General features: G+C 44.8%; 1 protein-coding gene across 5 annotated transcripts in view; it reads right to left on the bottom strand.

The window, feature by feature from the left end:
* NRG1 (neuregulin 1) overlaps positions 1-23,393 on the bottom strand; it is a 182,396-nt gene extending 159,003 nt beyond the window's left edge. For all 5 annotated transcript variants that reach the window (XM_080574336.1, XM_080574333.1, XM_080574338.1 and 2 more), the window contains exon 1: positions 23,045-23,393. In XM_080574336.1, coding sequence (XP_080430462.1) covers positions 23,045-23,261 — 217 coding nt within the window. In that variant the 5' untranslated portion in view covers positions 23,262-23,393. The remainder of the gene's footprint in view (positions 1-23,044) is intronic.
* Between the last annotated feature and the right edge of the window lie 1,750 nt (positions 23,394-25,143).

Raw genomic sequence — 25,143 nt, 5'->3', positions numbered from 1 at the left:
TCTAAGTTTTTCATATCCTATCTGCTACCTTGTGCTTTGTAACTCTTGTTTCCATCTCCTCTGGTCTGGGCTGCCTCCCCATCCCCTCAGCATTTCAACATCTAGCTTTACCTTCACACAGTTCCAACAAAGCTGGGGTGGTCATGCACAAGGGCCATGAACGATTGCTTTCCCTTAATCCTAATCATAAATAGACACACTTTGCTTCTGTCTTGGCAAAATAGCATTTTCTGATTCTGCAATAGCTCCACTTCACAGACAAAAGTGTGCCATGCATCAGCCAATAAATTACCCAGTGTGGATCTATCCATGGCAGGCCCTTCATACTTAGAAAAATCTTCCTAATCCCCTTGAGGCTGTGGGAGCCTTAAAAAAATAAAAAAGAGCAACATACATCATCACAGAGATACTGCCAGCACACCTCTATGTGCATTGTCAGAGATCTTCCTAATTAAACATGCGAAACTGTACCTACACCCTGTGAGAGCTCAGTTGTGTAGAAGCAACAGTATGCCACATGTATGCATGATGTAGCATTTAATAGACATCAAACAACATTATAGCCACAGGATTGACATAAATTTCCCCAGTATTGAAACAATCATCCATTCTGAAGAAGAAACCCAGAAGGGCCTACTGCCCATCAGGACACCTCATTAGCCAGTTATACAGCACAGGGATTAGGGAGTGACATGACAGGTAAAATTCAGTGGAAACAGTGGTCAGAAGGAGTTACCCAGACTGTGGGATGCAAGGTGCCTCAACGGATGACCAGTAACCAGCTCGTCCAACATTTGCCCACTGCCATCACCACTAAAAATACCTGAGTAAGCCGATTTGGGGGATTTAAGCGCCAGAAGGAATAATCAGTGAGTACACAGAAAGACCTTCTGCTGGGACCACAAAGTAGGGTCTGTCCCCACCCAGACTTAATCCAAATCACCTCAGTTGTCTTCATTTGGTGCTGGTCATAGATGGAGCAGAGCATGTACCAGCTCATCCCAGAGGCACAGCACATGAAGGAAGAATATCCCCCACAGCACAAGCAGACCTGAACCTTTCAGATGACTGAGGTGGCCATCACCTGGTAATGTCTGTTAGCAAAACCTTCAATTTTTGACAGAAGTTATGGAAGCAGTTTAGCCAAGGAGCCCCAAAGCTCTTTGAGTCATTTCAGTAACTGGGAGTCTGGAAACACTTGGGCATTTTACACAAATCATCAGCTCCAAGTCAGCTCAGCAAAAATCTAAACATGGCACTCAACATAATGTACAAGCACAGTATGCAGAGAGGAGCTCATTACCTCTACAATGTCCTTCATTACATACTCTACAATATAACTTATTTACAATAAATACTGAACCCCACAGTTACACTCTGAAGCTCAGATACTGAACCCCACAGTAACACTCTGCAGCCATGGTAGAACAGAGATGTAAACTACAGTGAAAAGTAAACATTTATGCCACACCCATTTAAAAATGTATAGGTGATCTTTAGACAAATGAAAAATGAAACAAAATTCTTAAGAATAAATATTGCTAAATACCTGCAATCAGGAACAGCTCTCAAAAAGGCCTAATTAGAAGCATCTCCTCTGGTTAAATTATTATACAAGATTAGACAACCTTTTAAAGGTCAACCTCCAAAAATCCATAACCGCATGATCAGTAAAGTGTGCAGAAACACGCCACGGTCCAGCTGTCACTGGAGGAGGGGCAGAAAGACTTTATGCAACGCTGAAATGGTTTATGGACTGTAGGCAAAAGTTCAAAAATTATGTAGGAAAAATTACAAGGCCGTTAAAAAATATACTCCAGATCAACTGTAAGCAGTGAAATTGCATACCAGGAAACCTGTGTGAATGCTAAGTAGCAGGTCACATAGGACATGGATCACCACGCAATCACAGAAAACCATGAAATAGTTCTCAAAGGGGCCATCACATCCAGCCTGGAGCTTCCAGTCTGTAACTATCAACCCCATCCTGGCTGGTGTTTATGTAACCTTTTGTCAAAATCCCTCAATGGCCTTAAAATCTATGATTATGTGAAAAAGACTATAACATGCTTGAAACAGTTAGTGATCATTTAACAGACTAACAGCTAGTAATTATTCAACAACCTAAGTATCTAGCCCCTACAATAGCGACCACCGGGATGTATTGTCAGGTAGGAATTACGGCTTTTATTATATGAAAGTGTTATTCTTTATGTAGGAGCCATAAGCAGACCTTCTAAATTCACAGAAAAATATCAAGCGTTGCAAGTAATGTGCATTATTTACCAAATTGTATGCCTCATTCTAGGCTCTCCATTAACAGAATAGAGACTATATTGCTAGGTATAGCTAAAAAAGAGTTGGAAAATAAACTCTACATAAATTTTGAACAGGCTGCCAGTAAAAAGAATAAAGACATGGTAAATCAAGTAAACCTCCCTTCCCCCACTTCTTTTAAACTTACAAATGGTTTTCGTGTGTCACAGTTTTGGATAAAATCACAGCCTGAAAATTGATTATACCAAGTGTGCAAGTATCCAGGGCTTTATTTGCTATATGATAAGAGCTAAAGGCTGAGCACAGTACTAGGCAAAATTCAGGCCCTGTGAAAATAAAATGCTTTGTCATTGATTCGATACAGCTAGACTTTCACCCCAGAAGACTGGGAAATGTGCTGCAGTCATTACAAAAGGACAAAAATAAAGGAAGGTCTTTGTCTATATCCAAATTTGCAAAATTCTATATAAAGTATAAATCAGTTTTATTCAGACCAATGGAAAACCTCAGTGTGAACACATTTAAACTGATTTAGAGCTGATTTATGATTAAACACACCTTAAAATCAATTCCTTGACAAATTAAGTTGAATCAATAAACTTCTGGATTAAATTAGTCGTAACAGGTCTTTCTAGAGGCAATGCTCTCTCTGCTTCAATTGAATTGATTTAAGAAACCTGACTTTAATGACAGTGACTTCGTGTGCTAACACTCATATACGTAAGTATACATTCATTGGTCAGGGTAGAGAGACATTGACATGATTATAAACCTCTGCACATGAGGACTGATCAGACCAACATCCCGTCCTTTCCCTTGTCTCCTTTTTGATCCATTCTCAAGAATAGTGACCTTGTGAGCAATAGATTCATTTTGCTACTACTGAGCTGGATATTTTCACATATCATCTGCTGCAATCTGTCTGTACCACATCATTTCTAGTTAAAGTTTCAGTTTGTTGTTATTTCTGCAACTTGAAATTCTTACACTGCATTTAATTCCCAGCTAGGACACTGATTTCAATCATGAATCACCTGGACTGCATACACATAGCAGCCAGCATAAAACGTGCTTTTCTACTGCTGACAAATTACCGGAGAGCGTTAGTAGTATGCCTGCTAGCCTGTCTGCAGGAAGGCTATTTCCACCGTGAAGTCCCACTCAAATCTGAATTGAGCTCAAAGCAGTTCAATTCAGATTTGGATAGCTGAACTGCAAGGCCTGAATCTACACAGTCTTCACTACACGAACAGAGTCAAAATCTCAAGTTGGAACCCTGAAATAAGCAAGAACGTTGCCCATATGCCTAGTATTGATACTGTGCTTGCAGCATCCCAGCAGACTGCTGATCTACTTCTTGCAGAGACAGCATTAAAATAAAGGCTCCAGCTTAATCACATGTGGCCACTGTGCCTCTCTGAAGCTACCTGAAGTGGGGAACTGCAAAATACTTTAGAGAAGTCTGCTTCTGCTTGACAGACACAGAAGGGATGTTTCCCCAAAATGAGATCATCAAACAAGAACTAAATCTGCCTCTAGAGAGCATCTGCTTAGTGCTCAAACCAATTCTCCTGTTGTCACTTTTTTTTTCTTCCTTTTAGTACTTTTAAAGAAAAAGCCATATTTCAAGAACCAAACAAAACCTCGTTATCCATCCAAAATGCTATCATGTCAAGTTCAAAACTCGATTTTCATTGAAAATGGCATGTAACGGGAAGAATGCATAACTCTCTCCCCAGACATACTGAACCCTAGGTGGTTGCCAGTCATTTCTTTTGTCCAGATTTTCTAGAAGAAATGAGAAAGAAACCCATATTACTAGAAGGATTGTAACATAAAAGCTTGATCCTAAAAAATCTGAGAAAGCATAGGATTACAATTTTAAACTGTTGTGCAACTCCAGCAGCAGAACTAGCAGGTATATCAGGTTTGAAATAATGCTCCGTTCAACAAGGTGGCACAAATATTGAGGTTCATGCTGTCTCACAAAAAGCCCAGTGGAGGGAAGGATTTATTTCCTGGAGATGAGCAAAAAGGTGAGCCTGCTGTTTATGTGAAATGATGTGTCCAAGCCATTTGCCTCTTCTATTTATTTATTTTTTTACTTCCGGTTTTTCTCTCCCAGAAAGAATGAAAACAAAGATAATTTCACTGGTCCTGCCCTCATAAAGTAACATGAGTATCTCTGTTTAGGAATGTACCTTTACTCTTTTCATTATGAGCTGGGTAATGGTCTGAAAGCCCATCCAGTAGACAAGGACTCTCTTGGGTCTCACAACACTCCCATGTTTTTGGGCATTAAAGCCACCAAAATATTCCCTTATTAATTGCAATCTGGGATTCTACCTACACAGTGGGGACAAAATGAAACTGTGGGGAGACCTGGCATAGGTCTCCCAGCATAGAAACCCCTCCTGATAAACAAAGAAGAGGTACACCAGAGACCCTTCCTGGTGGACTAGAACCTGGTTCAAGTCATATGCCCCAGCACTGCAGGACTTCCTTCAAAATTTGTCCTGCATCGGTAAGCATGTAATAACAAGAACTATGTAAGTGAAAGCCATGAAAGACTGATGGAGGAAGCCAAGAAAGAACCACAAAAGTATCAGAAAGGGATGTTCAGAAGGGAAAACATTCGGGATGATTTCATTGCATCTGCTGAAATTTAATATCCTGAGTCCCCCTTCTGGCTGCGAAGGGAATTTTACGTAGGAGGCAACCAAACAGGACACCATTATTGCTGAGGGAAATAGAGAAAATCAAGCCAGAAAAGTGCTCTGTAGAAGAGAAGCATACTCTTTTCACAGTATTACCTCATTCTGAATCTCCACCTCTCTACTGAGAGATGTCATAAAACCTAGCATGGATGAAAGAATTAATAATAACACAAAAATCCCAGTATCATTATACTGAATGGCTACTGTATTTTTCCCTTTTAATCATTTTTATTGTATCTGGAAAGAACTTAAGGTGGACTTTGGAAGTCATTATTTCCAAGTATGATCTTTTTGCAAAGTATTTTATCTCACCAGCTTCATGAATATCCAGTAGTACTTGAGCATACCAACGATTAAGAAAAAACAATATCAAAATAGCTTTTTCCTGGAGCCTCCAGAAGAATCAAACTATTTATGATGGAGTGAGAGGACGTGAACACTCAGTGAGATCAGGGAGGTGCGAAAGGGCTCAAAAGCCATTTTCATGAACAGCCTTGTTGTGAGTTGGGATCGTACAGAGGTGGGCTAAAATCCAGCAAAACATCAACAAAGTGATGATCTCCACTGGCACCTCCATCTGCAGCCTTCACATATCCAGGGCTCCCTGAGTACATACCAAACACAGCATCTAACCATGGAATTTCATATTTTCCTATCAAGAAAGACGAAAAGCTGCAGGGCCACTTGCCCTCTTTCCCACAGTCTCTTCATCCTAATCTTTCTGAGAAAAAAAAAAAAAAAAAAAGGAAGTTTTTCATTTTTCCAGTATTTCTCACTGCTCATGAGCTGGAATTGTTTTGACAGTAGTGAGAGGTTGACAGTTGTTAATCCCCAGGGCTTGCTTCCCTAGTCTTAAACATAATTTAAATAATCAGAGGAAGCACTGACCTAAACAACAGGTTTTAATCATCTTTTTTCTTTCTGTACTCCATTATTTTCCCAGAAAGAAAAAAAAATGAAACAAGATATCTTATTCATTACTATTACAACCCTCTTATTTGCTGTTAGACACAGCCTTTAAACTCAATTTGATAGTTCAGTTTTCCAATCTCTGAGGATATGCTGTCTTTGTCCTCCATTTATTTAGTCAGTAGTATAACTGAACATACACATAATCACGCTATAAATTCTTAGAGCTTTTATGTTGGAAAATATTGCATTATCTGCTATATTTGTTATCTGACTGACTATTGTGCAGAGGGATGGAGATTAAAATACAGAAAAAGAGAATTTTGAGATGACTTCCATTAGCTGAATCTGCTAGACACATGGGAGAGGAGAGAAGCAGAAATTTTATTAAAACATACTGTGAATTCAAATCAACAGACTTATTAAAGAAAGAAGTACTGGAAGTGATTTTCCGAGTCACATTTAAGTATGGACATCATGTCCTTAAGAAGAGAGAGGCATCTCATTATCAGGCATAGATTGGTAAAGAAAAGCACAGTTTTTTGCTGTTTTCAATCTTGTTCAGCAACTTCACATTAAATAAACTGGTCGTATCATAGAAATAACTGAAAAACATAAAAAAACCTCTCTCAATCAGTGAAGCAGATGAGTCTAGCATTCCAAAAAGATCTCAGACGAGTGAAATTTCTACACTTTTGGTTTTCCACATGGGACAGGGTGGGAATTTACATAGCTTTGGTAATTTTACACTCAGTCACCACTGGCATTGCATTCACATTAATAAACATGCTTGTGGAGTGGCTTACTGCACTTTATACTGGAGTGGGCAGCATCACATTAGAAACTGCTAAAATGAATGGTCCCTCACACATGATAATGACTCCAAGTGAACCAGGAAGAGGTTCAGAGAGCCATCGGCATCACATGAGCAGTCTGTCTGGCAGAATGTTTGTACCGTATCCCCTTTTATGAGGTGTGATATGAAATACTGTAAAACTGGATGGCTAGGCAGGGAGCTGTCCACTGGGGTAAAAAAGCAAGAAAATCTCTCTAAGGAAGGCACACAGGGTGTGGGAGGACAATAACACTCAGGAAAAAAAGACATCGCCCCTAATAGAAGTCAAAGTAGACTTGTGATGGAAAAGCTGCACAGGGTGTGTTTGGGGCAAGCACACAGAGCAGGGAAGAAAAACTTGGCAGAAACTGTCAAAATCAGCATAGTTTGCTCCCCAGCCCCCAAGATTCCCTTCTACACAGGCCCAAAAGCCACATATCGAGGAATGATAAGAGCTGTGTAATGTGACTACTCAACTCTCAAACACGCCCCAGGGACACGTGCCAAAAAGGTTCTACATAGAAATAAACCAAACCAGTGCATCCAGGTTAGGACTCCATTTTCAGTCATTCTCCTTGCAGACTGTTGCCTGGCCTCCAGCAAGGTTTTCCCACAGCCTAGTGTGAAGCACTTCTCCTCCACATCTGACAGAGGGGCAGCCTCTGTGCACCCTGTGGCAAGGGGGCTGGGAGAACCCCTTCGCCCCAGGCACACATGTGATGGGTGACAGTAGCACGCTGATGCCTGACATGTGGGGGGAATGAGTGTGTGTGAGGGGTTAATCAGGATTGCCTGTAGGTGTGTGTTTTGCCTGCATTAGTTAAATCCAATAAAACATCAAAGCAAACATATTCAGAGCTTGGGTGGCTTTATTTCGCTTTGCTGTGATTCACTCCCAAAGCAGATTCTACTACAATCCACTCAGAGCCACTAAACCCCAAACAGGAACCCTCACCTCCAGGGTTTCCCACAGTTGAACTAATTCACTCTCAATGCGAATGTTTCGAGTGCCTGGGCTGGACCAGCTGTAGGGCTGATCACCTGGACGATTCGAGCACAGCAGCCACTGGGCTGTAAATTCACAGTTTAGCTGAGTAATTTGCTCTTGTAGACAAGCCATTACTTCGACTTAAAAGCCCAACCAACTAAATCCCCCCCCTCTCCAATGCTTACTCAAAGTTGCTGTGACTCTGCTGTGGCCCATGATGTACCGCAAGGGTTCTGGCTCTGTGCACAAAAACAATTAGTCTGGGGAAATTAAATGGTGCTTTCTGCACACCTGTGGCTGGCTGCTCGCCCGTGCCTGACAGCGGAACCTCCCCCACACAAGCACTTGCAGGAACAGCCTGCCATGCCCAGGCTGGGCTCTCCCAAAAAGCTGTCAAGGACAATGGTGATATTTCTCATGCAGTTGAATGGAACCACTGGTTTGGAAAAAAAAAAAAAAAAAAGAAGAAAAAAAAAAGCTGCTCTTGAGGGTCTCTGCTTAGAAGATTTATGTTTTAAACAGGCAACAGCTAATATCAAGGGGGAACAGATACATTACCAACAAGTCATTTCCAAGCAGCTAATAACTGTTTCCCTACCCACCAGATCCTAGGATGCATTTTCAGGTTTAAACATAACATATACATTGTAAATAGCGGAAACATCTGGGGTTTATTATAACACCACTTTGCTAGCCTTGGGCATTGTACAACTCCCGCAGGCCACAGTTCACCCTTGACCTGCCAAACACGATTACTGTACTCAGGCAACTTCCCCTGCTCCACAGCTGCTCTCCTTTCCCTCCCCTCCGTCAATACTCATTACCGCTGTCATTACAGCTACCATCCTAGAGTGGCCAGTCAAAAACTTGGGTTTCCATGGTCACCGCATGCAAACAGCATGGCGTTGCAGGCAGGGAAAAGGTGGTGAGGACGGCCAGTGAAGTCGCTTTGCCTGCTGACCACGGGAGAAGAAGGACTACACAATGCCATCTGCATCGGCAGCTTTTTGCCTCCCCCCTTCCCCCCTCCCCCCCTTCCTTCTCTGTCCTGCTCATCCTGCCCTTGTTACAGCTTTGATACACCTCAAATTCCCTCATTTTCAAATCTCCAGTCTCCCACTGAGCCAAACGTGACCCTGTCCTGCTATCCCAGTACTCCTGTACCCTCACTTCCCAGCCACGTCTTGCTTCCCAAGATCCCTCCTCCCACCCTCCTTCCTTTCCTTGCTCTTCACTCACTCTTTACCTGCTGCTTGATACCCAATCCCACAAATCCTCCAACTGTTGTCCCATCCACCCTGCCCAACTTCTCTAACACTTCTCCTTTCCTCTTGAACATATTTCCAAGATGACTTCTCCTTGGCTCTGTGTAACAACACCTCAAGTACAACACCACAGTAGAGCTGAAGCTCTTTTCCCCTGAAGACTCAGCTGGAGCTAAAGACTTAGGCAAGGCCAAGCACCAAAAGGGATACATTTTAGGGCTGCTGGCACAACATTTGACTGCAAAACTTTATCTGAACCAACTCAAAGTGTGAATCCAAAGTACATCAGCTAACTTATGGTGTAGACACTCACCTTCAGAAATAGAGCGATGTTAATTCTAGTAGGTTTAGAGACAGGTTGAAAAAAAAATCAAAAAACAACAAAACCTAGTGGTGATTGAATACAACTTAGTGAATACACTTTAAAAGCCCATTTGGATGAGCTTTGCAGGTGTCCCTGCATAATCAGGCCACTCACCGCAGGCTCTTGCCTTCCAGGCATGCAGGAGCAGTGCCGTTGCTGCCTTCAGCTGATCCTCCCTGCTGGATGCCTGAACAAGTGGGCAAGAGAGCAGTGCTGTTCAAAAACACAGCAGAAAGAAAATACAACTTGTGCTCCCATCAGCTCCATCCACCTGATAACCAGGAACAAATCCAGATGTACACCAGCCAAATCATGACCAGCTGCACCCCCACTTACAATGCACAGAAGCATAACGTCTTTCCTATAAATCCTGTTACAAGAAGCCTCCTCAAGAGGTAATAGTCATTCTAGCAGCAGTATATCCATTTGCAGAGTGCTATCAAAGCTCCACCGCCACCCCTCCTTGATTAAAGCTTATTGATTGATGCTATATCCACCTTGGCCCTGGACTGCTGAGCTCAAGTGCTGGTACCATGCGGGGACAATGCCCTGACTCCCTCCCTCCCTCCCCTGCAAGGCAAAGGAGAGAAGCAAATTTCTGAAAAAGGCATCTGAAATGTATTGCCTTTTTAAAGTTTTATTACTCAGTAGCCTGTTAAAATCCACTATGTTAAGAATAATGATATGTAGCTTTGTCTTTTTTTTTTCTATAAATTTGTTAAATTCAATCTACTGATCAATCTACTTTAAACATCATCCTGGAATTATGCTATGGTAAAACAAATGTGCATTTAGAGAATAAATGGAATTGATTCTCTTCTGGAGTACAAGGCCTTCCTAAATGAGGTATTTAAATATAAACCCCAATCCCTCTCTGAAGAAGCACCTGGTAATTCACTTTTTGGATCAAATTGCAACTCCACAAAAACTTTATGACCTCATGTGGTCTTTCCACCCCCACATTCCTCCCTAGAAACATTATATACAGCATGCTTCAGGCAAGAGGGTTTATTACAAATGTAGATGGTGGTGCTGGGGAAAGAGATGCAGCAAGCACCAGAGCACTTGAGAACATGAGAAATGGGCAGCTGCTTAAGGAAGGACTCCCTCAGTTGCTGATACATTCATTCCTGGTCAAGTGCATATACTCCACTCCTGCTTGAAAAATCCTCCACACCCAATATTTTCCCTTGTCAAACAGGCCCACATGCCCATCCCTCACGCCATCCTCACGCATGTTCCAGCAACCATAAAAATAACCATCCTGACCAAATGCTGGGCTTGCCTCATATCCCACCTCCAGTGGTGGCTGATAGTGGGTGACAGGGAAAAGAGACAAGAAAAAAGGCGAGGACAAATCGCTGGTTGTGGTGTGCTTGGCTGTGGCGAGGTCCTCCAGGTCTGAGAGCTGCAGAGAAAGGAGGTATTGATGGGATGGGTGAGATGCTCGGGAGCCTTCCTGGTGGGAAGAAGAGGCACAAGCTGCTTCTCACCACTCCTGGCGGGACTTGGGAGTGGTGGGGAACCCTGGTTGGCTTGGGTGCCGGGGAAATTATGGGGACCAAGGTAAGTGGGCTTTTCACCAGAGAGAAAAAACAACCTCCAGGCAGTGTTACTGCAGCCAGGACTAACTCAGGTCAGCAGGATGGTGTGCAAACACTGTCAAGTGTAATCCTGTCTTACTGTTTTTATCTTATCTGTTCCCTGGTTACAGAGCCAGCAGCCGCCTTGGTTTTATGAATGGAAACAGCCTCGCAAACAAACTCTAGTTTTTAATACCCCGAGTTGTTGTTTATCCCTTAACTTCAAAGCAATTCATAGCTCGTATTTATGCTTGGGTTCTTTGGCATTGATTGGAAATGGACTGGCTTTTTCCGTGAAACTGATAGCAAGAAACATTGTGAAACATGCCATGAAACAAGACTATCGTGAGTCCTCCTGGTATTTCTTTAATTTGTCAAGGGAGTTTTTAACCAACTGCAGCTTTGAAAAAAAAAAATCAAAGGGAACTCACTATTCTTGACATTTCAACACTGCCCTGCTGTGAACCATGGTGGGGAGATTCCTGCTTTTCCATGAAAAGCTTGCTTCCCAACACTGTCAAAAGAATATGTGTTTGTTCCTCTCAAAAACACTAATACAGAAATAAAAGAGTTATTTGGGAAAATGCACTGCTTTCTCACAGTAGCTATCAGTTCGCTTCTTTAAAGACGGCAGTGTTTTCCAACTTTGTGCCATCCAGCTGTTGGCACATTTCACAGGACCACTCCCTGAGGGGGTCTGTCTAGGATCTCCAGTGTTTTTATGGAACCACAAGTTAAAAATGGCTTAGAAAAGAAGACTTTTCGTTTCTTGACACTTCCCCACTGGAGGAATTCTCTGATGTAATATAACTCTAGGAGGTCTCAAACACTTAAGAATTAACTCCTCTCTTGCTGCAGTTGTGATGGGCCAGTGTGTTTGTGCACAAGTCTGCGGGTATGTTTGCATTAATCTTTCTCTGGAGTAATTCTAGAAAGAAAAAATGTTTTTGCCTTCTCTTTGCAAAACCTAAGTAAATTAGGGTAGAATGGTTAAAAGCTATCACATTCCTGAGGTAAAGAGGATAAGATGAAAAAGGTGCAGAAACACCTGGAAATGTACCAGCACCTGACTTCACAGGTCAGCTGAGTTAAACATTAACCCTGCCAGCAAACATTCAATATTTAATTTAATTTAATTATCTTTCTCTCCCCTAACATCTCTAGTCCAGCAGACATGACACAGTGCATCATTTCAATTTCTTCCAAATACTGTTTCTGCAGGACAGAAGTCCATTTGTTATTTTCAGTTTAAATAATTTGCAGTGTCATTAATTGCATTTCCACTGGGCTCTTTGAGGACTTGTCAAAGGACACCAGAGAGGGCCTGCTCATGGTTCAAAATCCATAGGTATCCACATAGGCTGAGAGAAGAGAAAACCTAACTGCAAGCACGATATCTTCACCTCACACACAGCCCCAGCTAGCTCCACTGGCAAGTCCTTAAGTTGAAGCATGCAAACAGTCCCAGTGGTTTTCAAGGAGTTTCATGCATTCCTGACAGATCAGCTTCCTTGCAAGTAAGCTGGATGGCCAGGTTCCTTGCCAGACACAACTGTGCAGACACAAGTCAGGCAGATACATGGACACAGTCAGTCCACAACTACCCGTAAGGAAGAGGGTAGGAGTGTCTGAATCTACTGTTCTGTCTATGACCTAAGGCCCTGCTTTTGACTGCACAGGTGAATTTTGTCCTGTTTTGGTTTTTTTTTTTTTTTTTTTTCCCCTCTTTTCCTTCCCTTCGTTAGTACGTGTTTATTGGAAGCTCTTCTTCCTCTGGGGATCTGGCTTAAAAATCATCAGCAGCAACGTTTATTCTGCCCTACCCTGTGCATGCAGGTTTCAGGGATGCATTTAGGGAGAACTGCCTACACTGAAGTAGGTGACATCACAGTACATTCTTTGCCACTTAAACACGCAACGAAAGGGCCCTCCAAAGTGAACGTTTTTTTTACAGCTCAGAAATAGAAACAAACACTGACAGTGGGTGGCCTTGTGATCCTTCTTATGATGCCCGTGGACACCACAAAGTGACTAAATCTCCTGGTACAGTGGGAAGGAGAGCAGCACCTCAACCCAAACGGTGCTACAAATCAGAGCAGCCTTTGGGTTATGCCATCTCATGGTGGAGACAGCACCGGATGAGCAGCCACCCTGCCAAAGCACTGAGCAGCACTGCTTCTGGAGAGAGCCTGTCAAAATCATATGGTTTGACATCCCTAGGTCCAGGGAACACCTTGGATAGGTAAACAGAGGCCAAACATCATGTGACAGAAGAAGAAAAGACTTCTGAACACTTTTGTTTATGCAAGCATTTGAAGAGATTACAAAGAGTACTTTCACATGTCCTCCTGTCACTTCATTTAACTGACATGTTTGTGCCTTTTTGCCAGTGCCACGGAACTAACTTCAGGCAAGCTCACTATGGCAGTCAGCACTCAGCGCAACGCAGCACAGGAGCATCAACTGACTGTTAGGGAAATGAAGGGGAAACAGACGCTGACGAATCAACCTATAGACCCTGGAGAGGAGAAGAGCTTTCCAGACAAAGCAGATCACTTCAGCTTTGATGACACTTGCACACAAAGTTGACTTGAGGGAAAGCCACTGAAGTCTAGACTGAACCATGAGAAGCATTTAAAACCTACCGTCAGACTCAGCCATCTTCAGCTGTCTTCAGTGCCCTGGGAATCTCTTCTGAGGAGCTCCCCTCAAGAGCAACCAACGTCACTGGCAGCAGCTGTGCAATTATTTCCATTCCATTACTGTAAAATGCTTAGATTAAGCTACTATCCTCCTTTCCTTGACCTTTCTTATGGACAGCAGTGAAGACAACATCCCCTTAACACCAAGCTCTGCCTTCATGGATCTGGTTCCGCTCACACACTGTGCCTGAAGACTGGAGGCAATCTGGTTATTGTCAGTGGCTTCTGCCAGTCAGGTGTGAGCTGGAGAAGGGATGAGGAAGATAGCAGGCAGGGGACGGGAGCAAGGACACCAGTAGCTAAGACCACTGGGCTCCAACATATGTGGAACTGACATAACACTCAAGAGAGACCTTGCAGCTAGGCAGAGTGCTGACCATTTTGTGGTAGGATGTGCCCTAACCCTACAGAGAGGGTCCTCATGCAGATAGTTTTCAATGTAAGAGTGAGGATAGAGTGTGGTGATAGGTACCCTCACCCACAGATAGGAGAAATAATCAAGGAATAGCACTGGCAAATAACGTAGGACTGGGCCAGCATTAAAAGGATATTTATCTGTCCTAAGTGACCCTATATGAACTAATTGTAAAATCCTTTTTTTTTTTCTTTTTTCTTTTTTTTCTTTTTAATCTCTCAGCTAATTCACTGGAATGGTTTTCCAGTTTCTGACCTTGATGACACTTCACGCAGCCAAGAAAAGTTGTGCCTAACATCAATTTCACTTCTGCTGACAATCAATTTCTTCTCTCCACAGTTTATTTTGTCATTCAGCATTTGAACCGAGCCTTTTGCACATTTGAAGCTCCCTTTCGTATACCACGCACAATGCTTAAGGCAAAAAAACATTCTTCAATCAAAATGTATCAGCAGAAAACAAGATGAGGCCAGGACCACTGGAACCTACAAAGTTAAGTTTGTCAATGACTTGTGTAGAAGGTCAGACTAGAAGCCTAGCAAACACAGAAAAACTCACCCATTCATTTCTGCATCCATCCCACAGCTTTCGGTTGAACTATAGCACACATTTCATAAAAGATACCAATCCGTGCCTCAGATGCTATGAGTGACAGAAAATCTTCCACATGCCCATACAAGTAGTTCCAATGCAGAATTGCCTTCACTTCTTTTTTCTTTTTTTTTTTTCTTCTTTTTTTTTTTAGTGCCTTTTACCTAGACTCACTAGTGTACTGGCAGCTCCATTCATTCTCTAGAGCTCCCACAGAGAATACACTTCTTAGAGTGTGCTTTACACCTCTGCATTTCTAGTCCGCTCTTTCCAAGAACAGGATGAACTGGAAGCTTCTGTATTTTCATATTAGCTATCTTCTCCAAAGGTAATTTCTCCTGAGATAATCAGGACACTACTATAAAGCTGGTATGGTTCACTGCAGAAGAACAGCAGAGGGCAGAAACAAGAAGGAAACACTGGCAACCCTAGGATGCCAGTTTATATTTCTCTCACTGAAATATGGTTCCACATGACCAGTGGAAATCAATATGAATGCTACCTAAAAAGAGTGCCCATATTTTTGTCCTTGCTGCAATAGACATTCCCTTCTGGGAAACCCATTTGCACAGACAGAACGAAATCTTTGTACATGCCAAAAAAACAGGGCAGGAGATGGGCTCATGTTATCTGTATGTTACTTTCTTGTGTCTAGAATGGCCATACATCAGGAAACAGGGTGCTGTGTAAAAAGAGGTTACAGTCAAAGTTGGGAGACTTGTTTCTGTTCCGGGACCAGACTCAGCTATGGTGTGACCCTGGACATGCAGACTGTAGGCTCCTAGGCAATAGGAGCTTGCTTTTAGACTGAGCTAGTTTCACAGAAGGAAGTTTGAGGGATACAGACTTCAGTTAAACCTTGAAGCACTATGATGACACAAACATCAGTTTATTTGGCACAATTCAAGGATACATGCAAAGAATTATTCACAATAACTGGCTCTGTTTCATTTACTGCTGTCCATTTCAAATATCAAGCAAAAACTCAGAGTAATTTTCACTGCTGTTTGATATTCAGGTGCAATATAACACTGACAGAATAGCCTTCCCCCTTCACCCCGCCTTTTTTTTTCCCCTACTTTCAGAGTCCAGCGGACTTCCCCAAAGGAAAACTAAAGAGTCTGTCGTTGTGGAAGCCAACGATCCTGCTAAAACATCACACACACACAGAGACATGCACACACATATAATCTCCCAACACAGGATTTAAAATTTAACTCTCTGGCACTGACTGCAGAGGGAACAACCTCTATCAATCACCTCCACAAGTGGATGTTACCAGGACTCTGTTTAGTCATCTCAAGTATGCATTCATGCTTCTGTAACTGTCTTCAAAGGGATTAACCATTAGCCATAGGACATGGCATGTGGTTGACTCAGGGGTGAAATGAAAGCTGTTAGTGCAGGAGAAAGCCACCGAGCAAGGCCCAACCTGAGTCCAAGTGCTGAATGCCAAGCCCAAACTGACTGACCTGGATTCCCCCTGCTTACAGAGGTGGAAGGACCATCAGCTCATAAAACCTGAGGAATAGATGCACAGAGGGAATGAGGAAAGATTCCCAAACGAACTGTCACAGCTAGACTAACATCCCTCTCTCATCATCCCTGACTCGTGGAGCCCATGGATTCCCTGTCAGAGCTAGGAGTCAAATGGCCCACAATGAACAAACCTGGCCAATTTCTCCCCAAATCCAATGCTCCCAAAGAAGTTACACAAGCAGAAATGCAAAAACAGACACAAGTAGTATTGTGTGCACAAATAAAAATCCAGCAGTGGTTTGCGTTAAAGGTCCTTATCTGTCCATTATGAAATATCTTGCTTTACTTTCCTTTTATATATTTTTTTTCTTTTTTTTTCGCCATAAACAGAAACTGAGCAGATAGGAAGGACAGGAGGAAGGAATGGATACAAAGGGGCGAGAAAATAGAAAGGAAAATGAGGGAGGGAGAAAGGGAAAGAAGGAGGCAGAGAAGGAGGGAGGAAAGAGGGAGAAGCCCCCGACCCTGCCCCTCGCCCCCCGAGCTGCCATCCTCGCTCCATGCCGCCGAAACCCGTGCAGGACCGACCCGCTGGAAGCCGTCCCCGCACGGACCCGGGGGTCACGGCGGGGTCCGGGGTCGCCCCCTCCCCGTGCCCCCGCGGGGCCGCGGGCGGATGCGCGCTCCCGCCGCACCCTCTCGCGGCCGCCGCCGGCAGCGGCACCGCGGCGCATCCCGTCCCGAGACCCCCCCCTCAATCCCTCTGCCCGACAGGCTGCCAGCGGGAACTCCCCCCTTTACCCCTCTCCTTTATTATTTTGGTTATTATTTTTTTATTATTATTTTCGTTATTTTTAAAGCAGCACTTCTGCCAGACGCCACCGTGAGCATCGCGCGAAAGCCCTGAGAAAGCACCGAGATTTCTCCTCTCCCGGTCGTCCTGCCCGCAGCCCTGACACTGGCACCGTAAAACTCTTCAAGTGCGCGTCCCTTCGCCGCTAAATTTTCTCGGTTTGTACCGAGACCTGCCCCCAGGACTTGCCCTCAGTGTGTTCGTGGGACCAACTGAGGGTTAACAGAAAGGCTTCAAGCACATTCAAGCAGTCCTTTGTACAGCTAGAGTGACTCACACAAAATATTGACACTTGGTTTGTTTTCTTGTATCATAACGGAACACGATAAACTATCAGTACTGTTAAAGGCACATTCACTCTTGTTACTTTTGGAATGTTAACAAAACACTGATTTGGTAAGAATTCATAGCATTTCCAGAGCTTCTGACACTCCATGACATGATTGTTCTTCGCTGTTTTGCTCTTGGTTAGAAGTACCTGCCTCAAAGGACTAGCGGATGCTTAGGGACAGATGAAAAGATGATGATGAGGGAGGGCGATGCTTGGAATAAAGTTTTCCACAGTTTAGCACTTAGCTCTCCTTATTTTCAGAGTCACAAATTGCCACTTTGCAGCCTAAAGTAGAAGCAGCTGTCAAAAGATGCTCGGCAGCTCCTCTGTGATTTTTGTGGCTAGAACTTCATGAACCGAGCACCCAAAATGCTTCCTTGAAAACCCATTGATCCTGGGGAAAAGATGAAAGTGAGCTGCCCTGAATAGTGAGTGCTGAAGTCTTCTGAAAAATCAACCATGTAGGATTTAATTTTTTTTTTTTTTTTGTGGGGGGGGGGAGGTGGAGAGCAGCTTCAAACTGTTTCACCCAACTTTTTTTTTTCTCTTTTTTTTTTTACAGTTCTTGCATTTCCAGAAATCCAAGAAGAGAAGCCCACGATTGCAAATAGACAAACTCAGATTTGAGTGTCAGCTCACAAGCTTTGCCAGAGATTAATGCTTTAAAATCCTTGCATAGCTTAGCAGATCTTGGCATTTCTATACCCAAGATAAAAATTTTACTCAGCCTTCCCCAGCTATCAATATTTGCACAAAATTCAGAAGTTTCTGCATGTATTTCACACGGGGAATGTCTTTCTATACACATGCAGTATTTACTGGACAACTGTAGTGGTATGTCCTCACAATTTTATTTGCATTCCCATGGCTACAACCAAGTAGTACTTGTAGTGTTAAGTCAAAAAAGGTTGAATGGTGACTAATCTCATTTATTCACAAAACATGAACATACTCGCATGCTTTTTAAAGGATTCATTCTCAAAATTGCTCTGAAGATTGTGTGGAATGTTTGGAGCATTCAGGCATTGTACACAGGTGGAGAGGCTTTCCTCCCCAAAAAAATGTACAGGCATACCAACAGTGCATAAATATTTTGGCTCGGAAACAACAGAAGTTGTCACACCTTACAGTCATGATTTTCCTCTAGAACTGGACAACTTTTACCAGAAATCACATCTCCCAAGCCATCTCCAGGGCTTTTGTCTTCAGTTCATGCTAAAATCCTGACCTGTCTCCTGACCTCTCTTTATCAGTACTGAGTATCTACTTAAAGATAGCAAGTCCCAGACTGAGCTTTTAATCCTTCCAACCAAGCCCTGGACTGCACCTCAGTCCACAGTGTGATCATCACCTCTTCCTCCATCAACCAAGCCTGTGATCAGAATGAAGTCAAAGGTGATGCTCATCACACTCATCTCATCTGAACTTTGTGCTCTTTATTCTTCCATGTTGTCTCAAAGCTCTAGCGTTTTGCCCAAGTCTAAATTAAATTTCTCATCAGGAGGTACTTTTGATGTCAATGACCATGCTCTCCCTTCTCTGGGCTCTGCAAACAGGCGTCTTCAGAACAACGCTTCTGAGGTCACCTCACTGAAATGATGATTGAGACCCATCCTTGCTGCTCATCCTTCTTCCCCCCCAACAAATTTGTCTTTCTGCACCACCTGCCTGCAGACCCTTGCTCGTCCTACCATTGCTGCTGAAGCAGAGTGGCTGGCATAACCTGCAGCCACAGAGTCTGCTGCTCTGGCAGCATTACCAGTCTTTGCACCCATCAAAGTGTTCCTCTCAGGAATGCCTCATGCCCTCTCATACCCGGTCCTCAGGTACCAAGCCCAGCAGCCTCTCCCTCAAATTCTGCACAAAGCAGAACCTACCTGAAAACTTACATTCCCCATGGTATCTGCAAACACTTGACAAAGGGGCTTGGCAGCTGATGCATGGGTGCACCACCTTGTTTACCAACACACAGCTCTCCCACAGAGGGGTTTTCCCTGCACTGATTCTTTCCTCTCACTTCACAGGCACCATCTTACAGGGTCCAACACTGAGCTTCGTCTGGCAGAAGGTTCAAGGGCTGAGACATGGTGGTCTCAGTCCCAGCCTCCCCAGGTCTGTTATAACAGCACCTTGAGTGCTCACGGGAGCGGTGCCTCTGGAGGCATTGCTTCACGACCTTGGCTTCCCTGCACGGGGTTTCTCTGCCCAGGCTGGATGCATTCTGAGTACGCTGGCGGTGCCCTAGGAAGCCCCGCTGGCAGCTTTGTTGGGCCTGTCTGCAAACTCAGTTGGCATAGCACATCAGTGAAATCACTTGGAGAAAAGCTGCGAGCTTCTGTCAATTCGTAATACTCTGTCCTCAGTTTTCCACCCCCCTGTATTTATCATGGCCTGGAGTGCCCTGTTGAAGGAAGATATGATCACTCTGGACTTTACGCAAGCCAGATAGAATCAATTTGTTCAAGACCATTTGAAGTGAGGGGAAAAATGTTCTTTTATATAATTTTAGTGACAAAGAAACCATAGCAACATGGGCCTCCCCAAGCTTTTGTTACCAAGCCCAGATTTCACCTGGGTAATGGAAAGCATGAAGATTTTTATTTATTTTTATTTATTTTTCCCCATAATGCTCTAATTGGGTATCTTCTTTAACAGGAATTCTGGAGTTCACAGTATAGTTATGAGAGAGTATAGGAAAGAAACATATTTCTATACAATTATTTTTTAAATGATAAAGCTGATTCTTCACCTGGTGTTAAATCACCAATAAAACAATGCTTCTTGGCCCAAGGCTAAAGCGATACGTGAAATATGTGGACTGATACAAGCAAACTAAACCTAGAGAAGCTACAATCAGGAACACAGCACTAAACAAAAACCTTAAGATCTGCTAAGGACTCCTGTGCTAGTGCATGGATCTTAAAACTGATGACCATTTGTAAGCTGATGTTTTTCATATGGGAGAAAGCCCACAAGCAGAGATATACTATGGGTAGAGCAGAATGCAGCAGAGAAGATGACAATCCCTGACATTTACTTTTAAGAAAGAAGGTAACTAAAACCCCAGATGGCTTCACTACATCTTAAACTGCACATCCTAAGCACACGAACTGATCACCAGGTGCCTAATTTCTCACTGCAAAACTGTATCAGTGAAAAGGAGAAACTGTGGTTCCACCAAAGTCAGGAGGCCTTCATATCATCCCCTGTGCACACTGTTAAACAATGTGTGTAGCCTAGTCATTAATTCAAGCTCTAATAAGCTTGAGCAGAGAGAATAGAAGACAGCTACATGAAACGTAAAACTACTCCCTTGCTATACTTTACATTAACCAATCTTTCTGCTCTTTCTCTTCTAAAGAGCTAGTTCATATTCTAAGCTCCCCCAAAACACAAACTATCCTTAAATAACAGAGCAGATATGGTTTATAAATGCAACATCACCAGCATGACTTTGTTTCATTGTGAGTCAAGTGTACAGTGATGTCTTTAGCTGTATTTAATTCTCCTCATTAGATACTGTACCTGCAAACACTGTGCATGGATTAGCTACACATGTGAATTACCCTGCCGCATGCACTCATCTTAGAAGGAGTGGGATTTTAATTACATAAGATAGAAGAATGCTCAGTTCTTGCCCACACAGGAAACTTTTGACTAGTAATGTCAGGTAGGGATGAAGGCGGTACTCTTTCAGACTGGCAAAAACACTCTGGCACTTTGGAAACCCCAGTTCACCACTTTCCAGAAAAATGGACCCTTTCTGGCTCAAACACTGCCATATTTGATGCCATGCCGCTCAAATCAGAGGCACACAAACTCTCTGTAGTTCTAGCAAAGCCTGAAGACCTAGGCATGATCTGAACCCTGCCTTGGAGAACCTCAGACTACACTTGCTACCATGCAGCGTTTCAGATAATGGCAAACTTGGTCAGACCACAGCACCAGCAGTGGGCACTAAACATATGTGGATACCTAAAATCCAGGTGATATATGCCTGCACAGATCTTCCATGCTCTTATTAATCTGGTGTCCCACACACGAGAAAGAAAGCCATCTTCCCAAAAAGCTCTGTCTAGTTCAGAGTCAGGCTGGTTGGGTTACTCAAGAATAGCCCCTCTGGTTCACAGCTCCTTCTCCTGCTCCTTCCTCACCGGCACAAGTGCCCAACTCAAAGCACCCGGTGCCTTCCACGCCCAGCGGAGAGCCGGACCCAGCTCCCAGAGACTGTCCCTGCTTCTCCAGTGCTGAGCTTCTCCAGTGCTGAGCAGCTCTGCTCCGCTGGAGTAGCAAACTGTCCATGGAGCAGAAGAAAGCAAGCTCTCCTACAAGAACGGGATGGGACACCACGGGACCCCAAGGTGTGCACAGTCAGAAAAAGTCTACCTCCTTCACGTTTCCTTGTCAGAGATTTCCTGTCACAAATCCTCCAGCATGACACTGCCCTCATGTTTTCTGTGTCAACCACAAAAACAAACAAACAAACAAAAAAACCCAAACACCTCAAACAGCCCAGTTGTTGCTAAGTTTTTCCCAGAGGTTTTAATGTTACAAGAGACAGAGTCCTAATGGAGTGAGAGAGAGAAACAGCAAGAAGGTCGCATGAAGAGTTTGCCCCTAATTTGGTGTAACAAGGGAAACTTCCCCTGCTGTACCTGAAACTTTCATTCACACACACTGTTGGGCAGACGCTGGGTGAACTGGGTGTCTCTCTGAGAGGCACAGAGCAGAGGATGCATTGGGCAGTGCAAGTTTGTAAAGATTATTAGCCCGAAGGGATACCTGCTGCAGCTGAATCACACATATCCTCCCTGAGGGCTGATGATTAAACTCTAGAGCTGCATCATGTTGGTCATGATGCACTAAGCAAAATTAACTTAGGTGTATTTAAAGAAATTTACCCTTTTGGGCTTTCTGTCTGTCTGTTTAGTGGAAGGAGAGAAAAAAGCAAAGAAACACCTAAATGAGGCAACAGACTCTGCTCTTTGTGGGCTTCTTTTACCACTATTTCCCACCAGTAAGAAAGAATTCAAACAAATAATCTGACCAATAACTCCAGGTGCATAATACTGTTGCAAAAAGCTACCTCTTTGTATGTACCTCTGCTAAACTAGGTGGCATAACAGGAGCTCTCTAGGAAAAGCATCATGTGCTCATGTGTGTTTGTACAGCACTCAGAAGTCTTGATCTTGATTGGGGCGCTTGGCTGATAGAAATATATAACTATGGTGAGTGAGGCAGCACGCTCGGCTGTGACCCTGCCTTCGGGTAGGTTCACAGAGAGCCGCATCCGTGGACACCTACAATGGGTCTTACTGGCACAAATCCTTGCACTTAATACTGGAGAGCCATAAGGCAAAGAACACGTGCTGCTCAGCGAGCAAAAGGTCCTCTCTGATCATCCCTAAGTAAATAGCTGCAAGTTTAGACAAAATGCTCAGCACGAAAGTTTGCCATCTGTTCAGCTCGGCTAAGTGCTTCTTGGGGAAAGGAGGGGAGAGAAGGGAAGGTGTTTTGTAACGGGAGATACACCCCCCGAGAAAGAAAGAAGGAAAGAGAGAAGGAGGCAAAGAAGAGAGAAAGAGAGCAACAGCTGGCCGAGAGCCGCCGAGGTCTGGGGCGGGCGGCAGGCCGGCGGTCAGCCGGCGATGGGGCAGCCGCTTGCGGCCCCGCGGGTGCGGTAGAAGCGCGTTTTTTCCGCGCAGCGCGGTCCCCGCACCTGCCGGCAGGCTTACCTGTGGCGGAGCCGGGCGCCTCGCCCTCCTCCGTCGGAGCGGGCTTCTTGCCGGGCCCTTTGCCTTTCCTCCCCTTCTTGGCTTTGCCATCCTTCTTCTTCTCGGCCATCCCGGCTCCGGGCGGCCCCGCGCTCCCCGCCGCCGCCGCCGCCGCCGTCCCCGCGGCCGCCCCCTCCGCCGTCGCTGTCGGCTCCCGGAGCGCCCGGGGCTCCAGCATCGCTCTCGCCCGCCGCCGCCGCCGCCTGGGACTTGGAGCAGCGAGTTCCTTGGAAGTTTTTGGAAACTCCTCTCCGGGCCTTTTTCCTTCACCCCCCTCCCTCCTCCTCCACCCCCTTTTTTTTTTTTTTCCCTTTCCTTTCTTTCTTAATAATAATAATAATAATAAACTCCAGCCCACATACACACCCCCTCGGCACACGCCGCGCTAATGCCCGCCCCGGGCACCGCACGCTTGCTCTCGGGAGGAGCCTGCACGGCCCCAGGGTGTGGGGCGGCCCCGGTCCCGGCCCCGGCCCCAGCCCCGGGGAGGGCGCAGGCACCGCGGCCCTGGCGGGGCAGGGCAGGGCAGGGCAGGGCAGGGCAGGACGGGTCGGGGGGCGGGGGTCGGGGGGCGGGTGTTGCTGCCTGGGGCCGCCCCGCTGATCGGCGGAGCTCGGCGGGAGGCTCTGCCGGCAGGCGACCTGCGGGCAGGTCCCGGGGAGAGGCGGGGGCGCCCCGGGGTGGGGGGCACGGGGGGGAAGGCGGGTGCAGCTGCGGTGACCCCTCAGGGTGCTTGCGTGCTCCCACTTACGCACCTGCTTAAGCTGCGGCTTCCTGCGGGGTTTAGCGGCGGTACCACCCCCCCCCCCCCCTCCCCCCCGGCTGCGGCGGATGCTCGGGGGAAGAGGGATTTGCAAAGGCTCGAGTGCAGCCCTGCACCTGGTGCTGAGCAGGGGGATCCTGCCCCGGGAAGGTCTCACAGCGGCAGGGACTTGCGTCCCTTGCTCTCGGTGCGGGTCCGTTCCTGCTTGTGTATCCCGCCACCGGTAGGCACGGGAGAGCTGGTCAGGTAAAGCCTTCACCCCATGGGTGAAACCGCACCCAGTGCAGCCATACCTGAGAGAGCTCTGAAGTACTGCTAACAGTGGAAATGCACCGGTCTGAACTTCCCTATCGTCTGGAAAACGTGTCCTAGAATCTCTGTATAGGGGTGCTTGGCTAACCTGAGCCGCCTTCCCCGCTGGAGCAGGTAATTACACAATTAGGCAGGAAATGCAATGCTCCGAGAAGTTTTAGAAAAGATCTGCACGATCTACTTGAAACCTCTCAATGGAAGTGTTTTTTTTTTCTTTTTTTCCCGTAGGCTTGGAAAGGTTATGCAATGGGGAAAAAAAAAAAAAAAAACAAAACAAACAGATAGGATCAGAGCCTAAATCTAGGATTGCTACTTAGCAGTTCTTAGTGATTGACTCTTGAGGAGGCTATTCTACATGTCCTTTACACCGCAAAAACATTTACAAAAACCACCATGCACAAAGGGTGCTATAGGATTGTTTGCCAGTATTATTTGATAGAAAACATTCAAAAAAAACTTCCCAAGTCAGACCCTAAGAAAGATTAAACACTCCAAAATTGATAGACACTGAGTTCCTCATCTTCTCTGTCTGCAAGTTTTAGGGTTCATTTTTTCCAGATATTTCCCTGGAGGAAGAAGTTTTTGGAGGAAGTTGTGGTTAACCACTGATACTGGGATTTCAGCATTTGAACTTTGGAACAACAACAACAACAACAAAAAAAAAAACATACATTTTAAAGTTGTTTCTCTATATTAAAATAAGAGGGGTGAATAACTGTGATAAAGCAAAGGAGTAGACAACCAAAGTGGCCTGGCAGTGCAGCATCAATGAACAAATCAGACCATGAAAAAAGAAGAAAGGGACATGGGCACAATTCCTGACATAAATATTTCCAGAAGTTCCAGAATACCTGCTTCTCAATGCATTTGAGCAACATCTTTTATTTCTTAACACGCCGGGTTATAACATCCTTTCGTCAATGTGCTGAACAGAGAACGAGGGAAACAACCTCGGCCAGGGAGGGGACAAGAAAGCACATCTCAG

This window comes from Anser brachyrhynchus (assembly GCF_964034855.1).
Source record: "Anser brachyrhynchus genome assembly, chromosome: Z".
NCBI classification, from domain to species: Eukaryota; Metazoa; Chordata; class Aves; order Anseriformes; family Anatidae; genus Anser; species Anser brachyrhynchus.
Note: the sequence above shows the minus strand (reverse complement) of the source record. Positions and strands in the feature narration are given on the sequence as shown.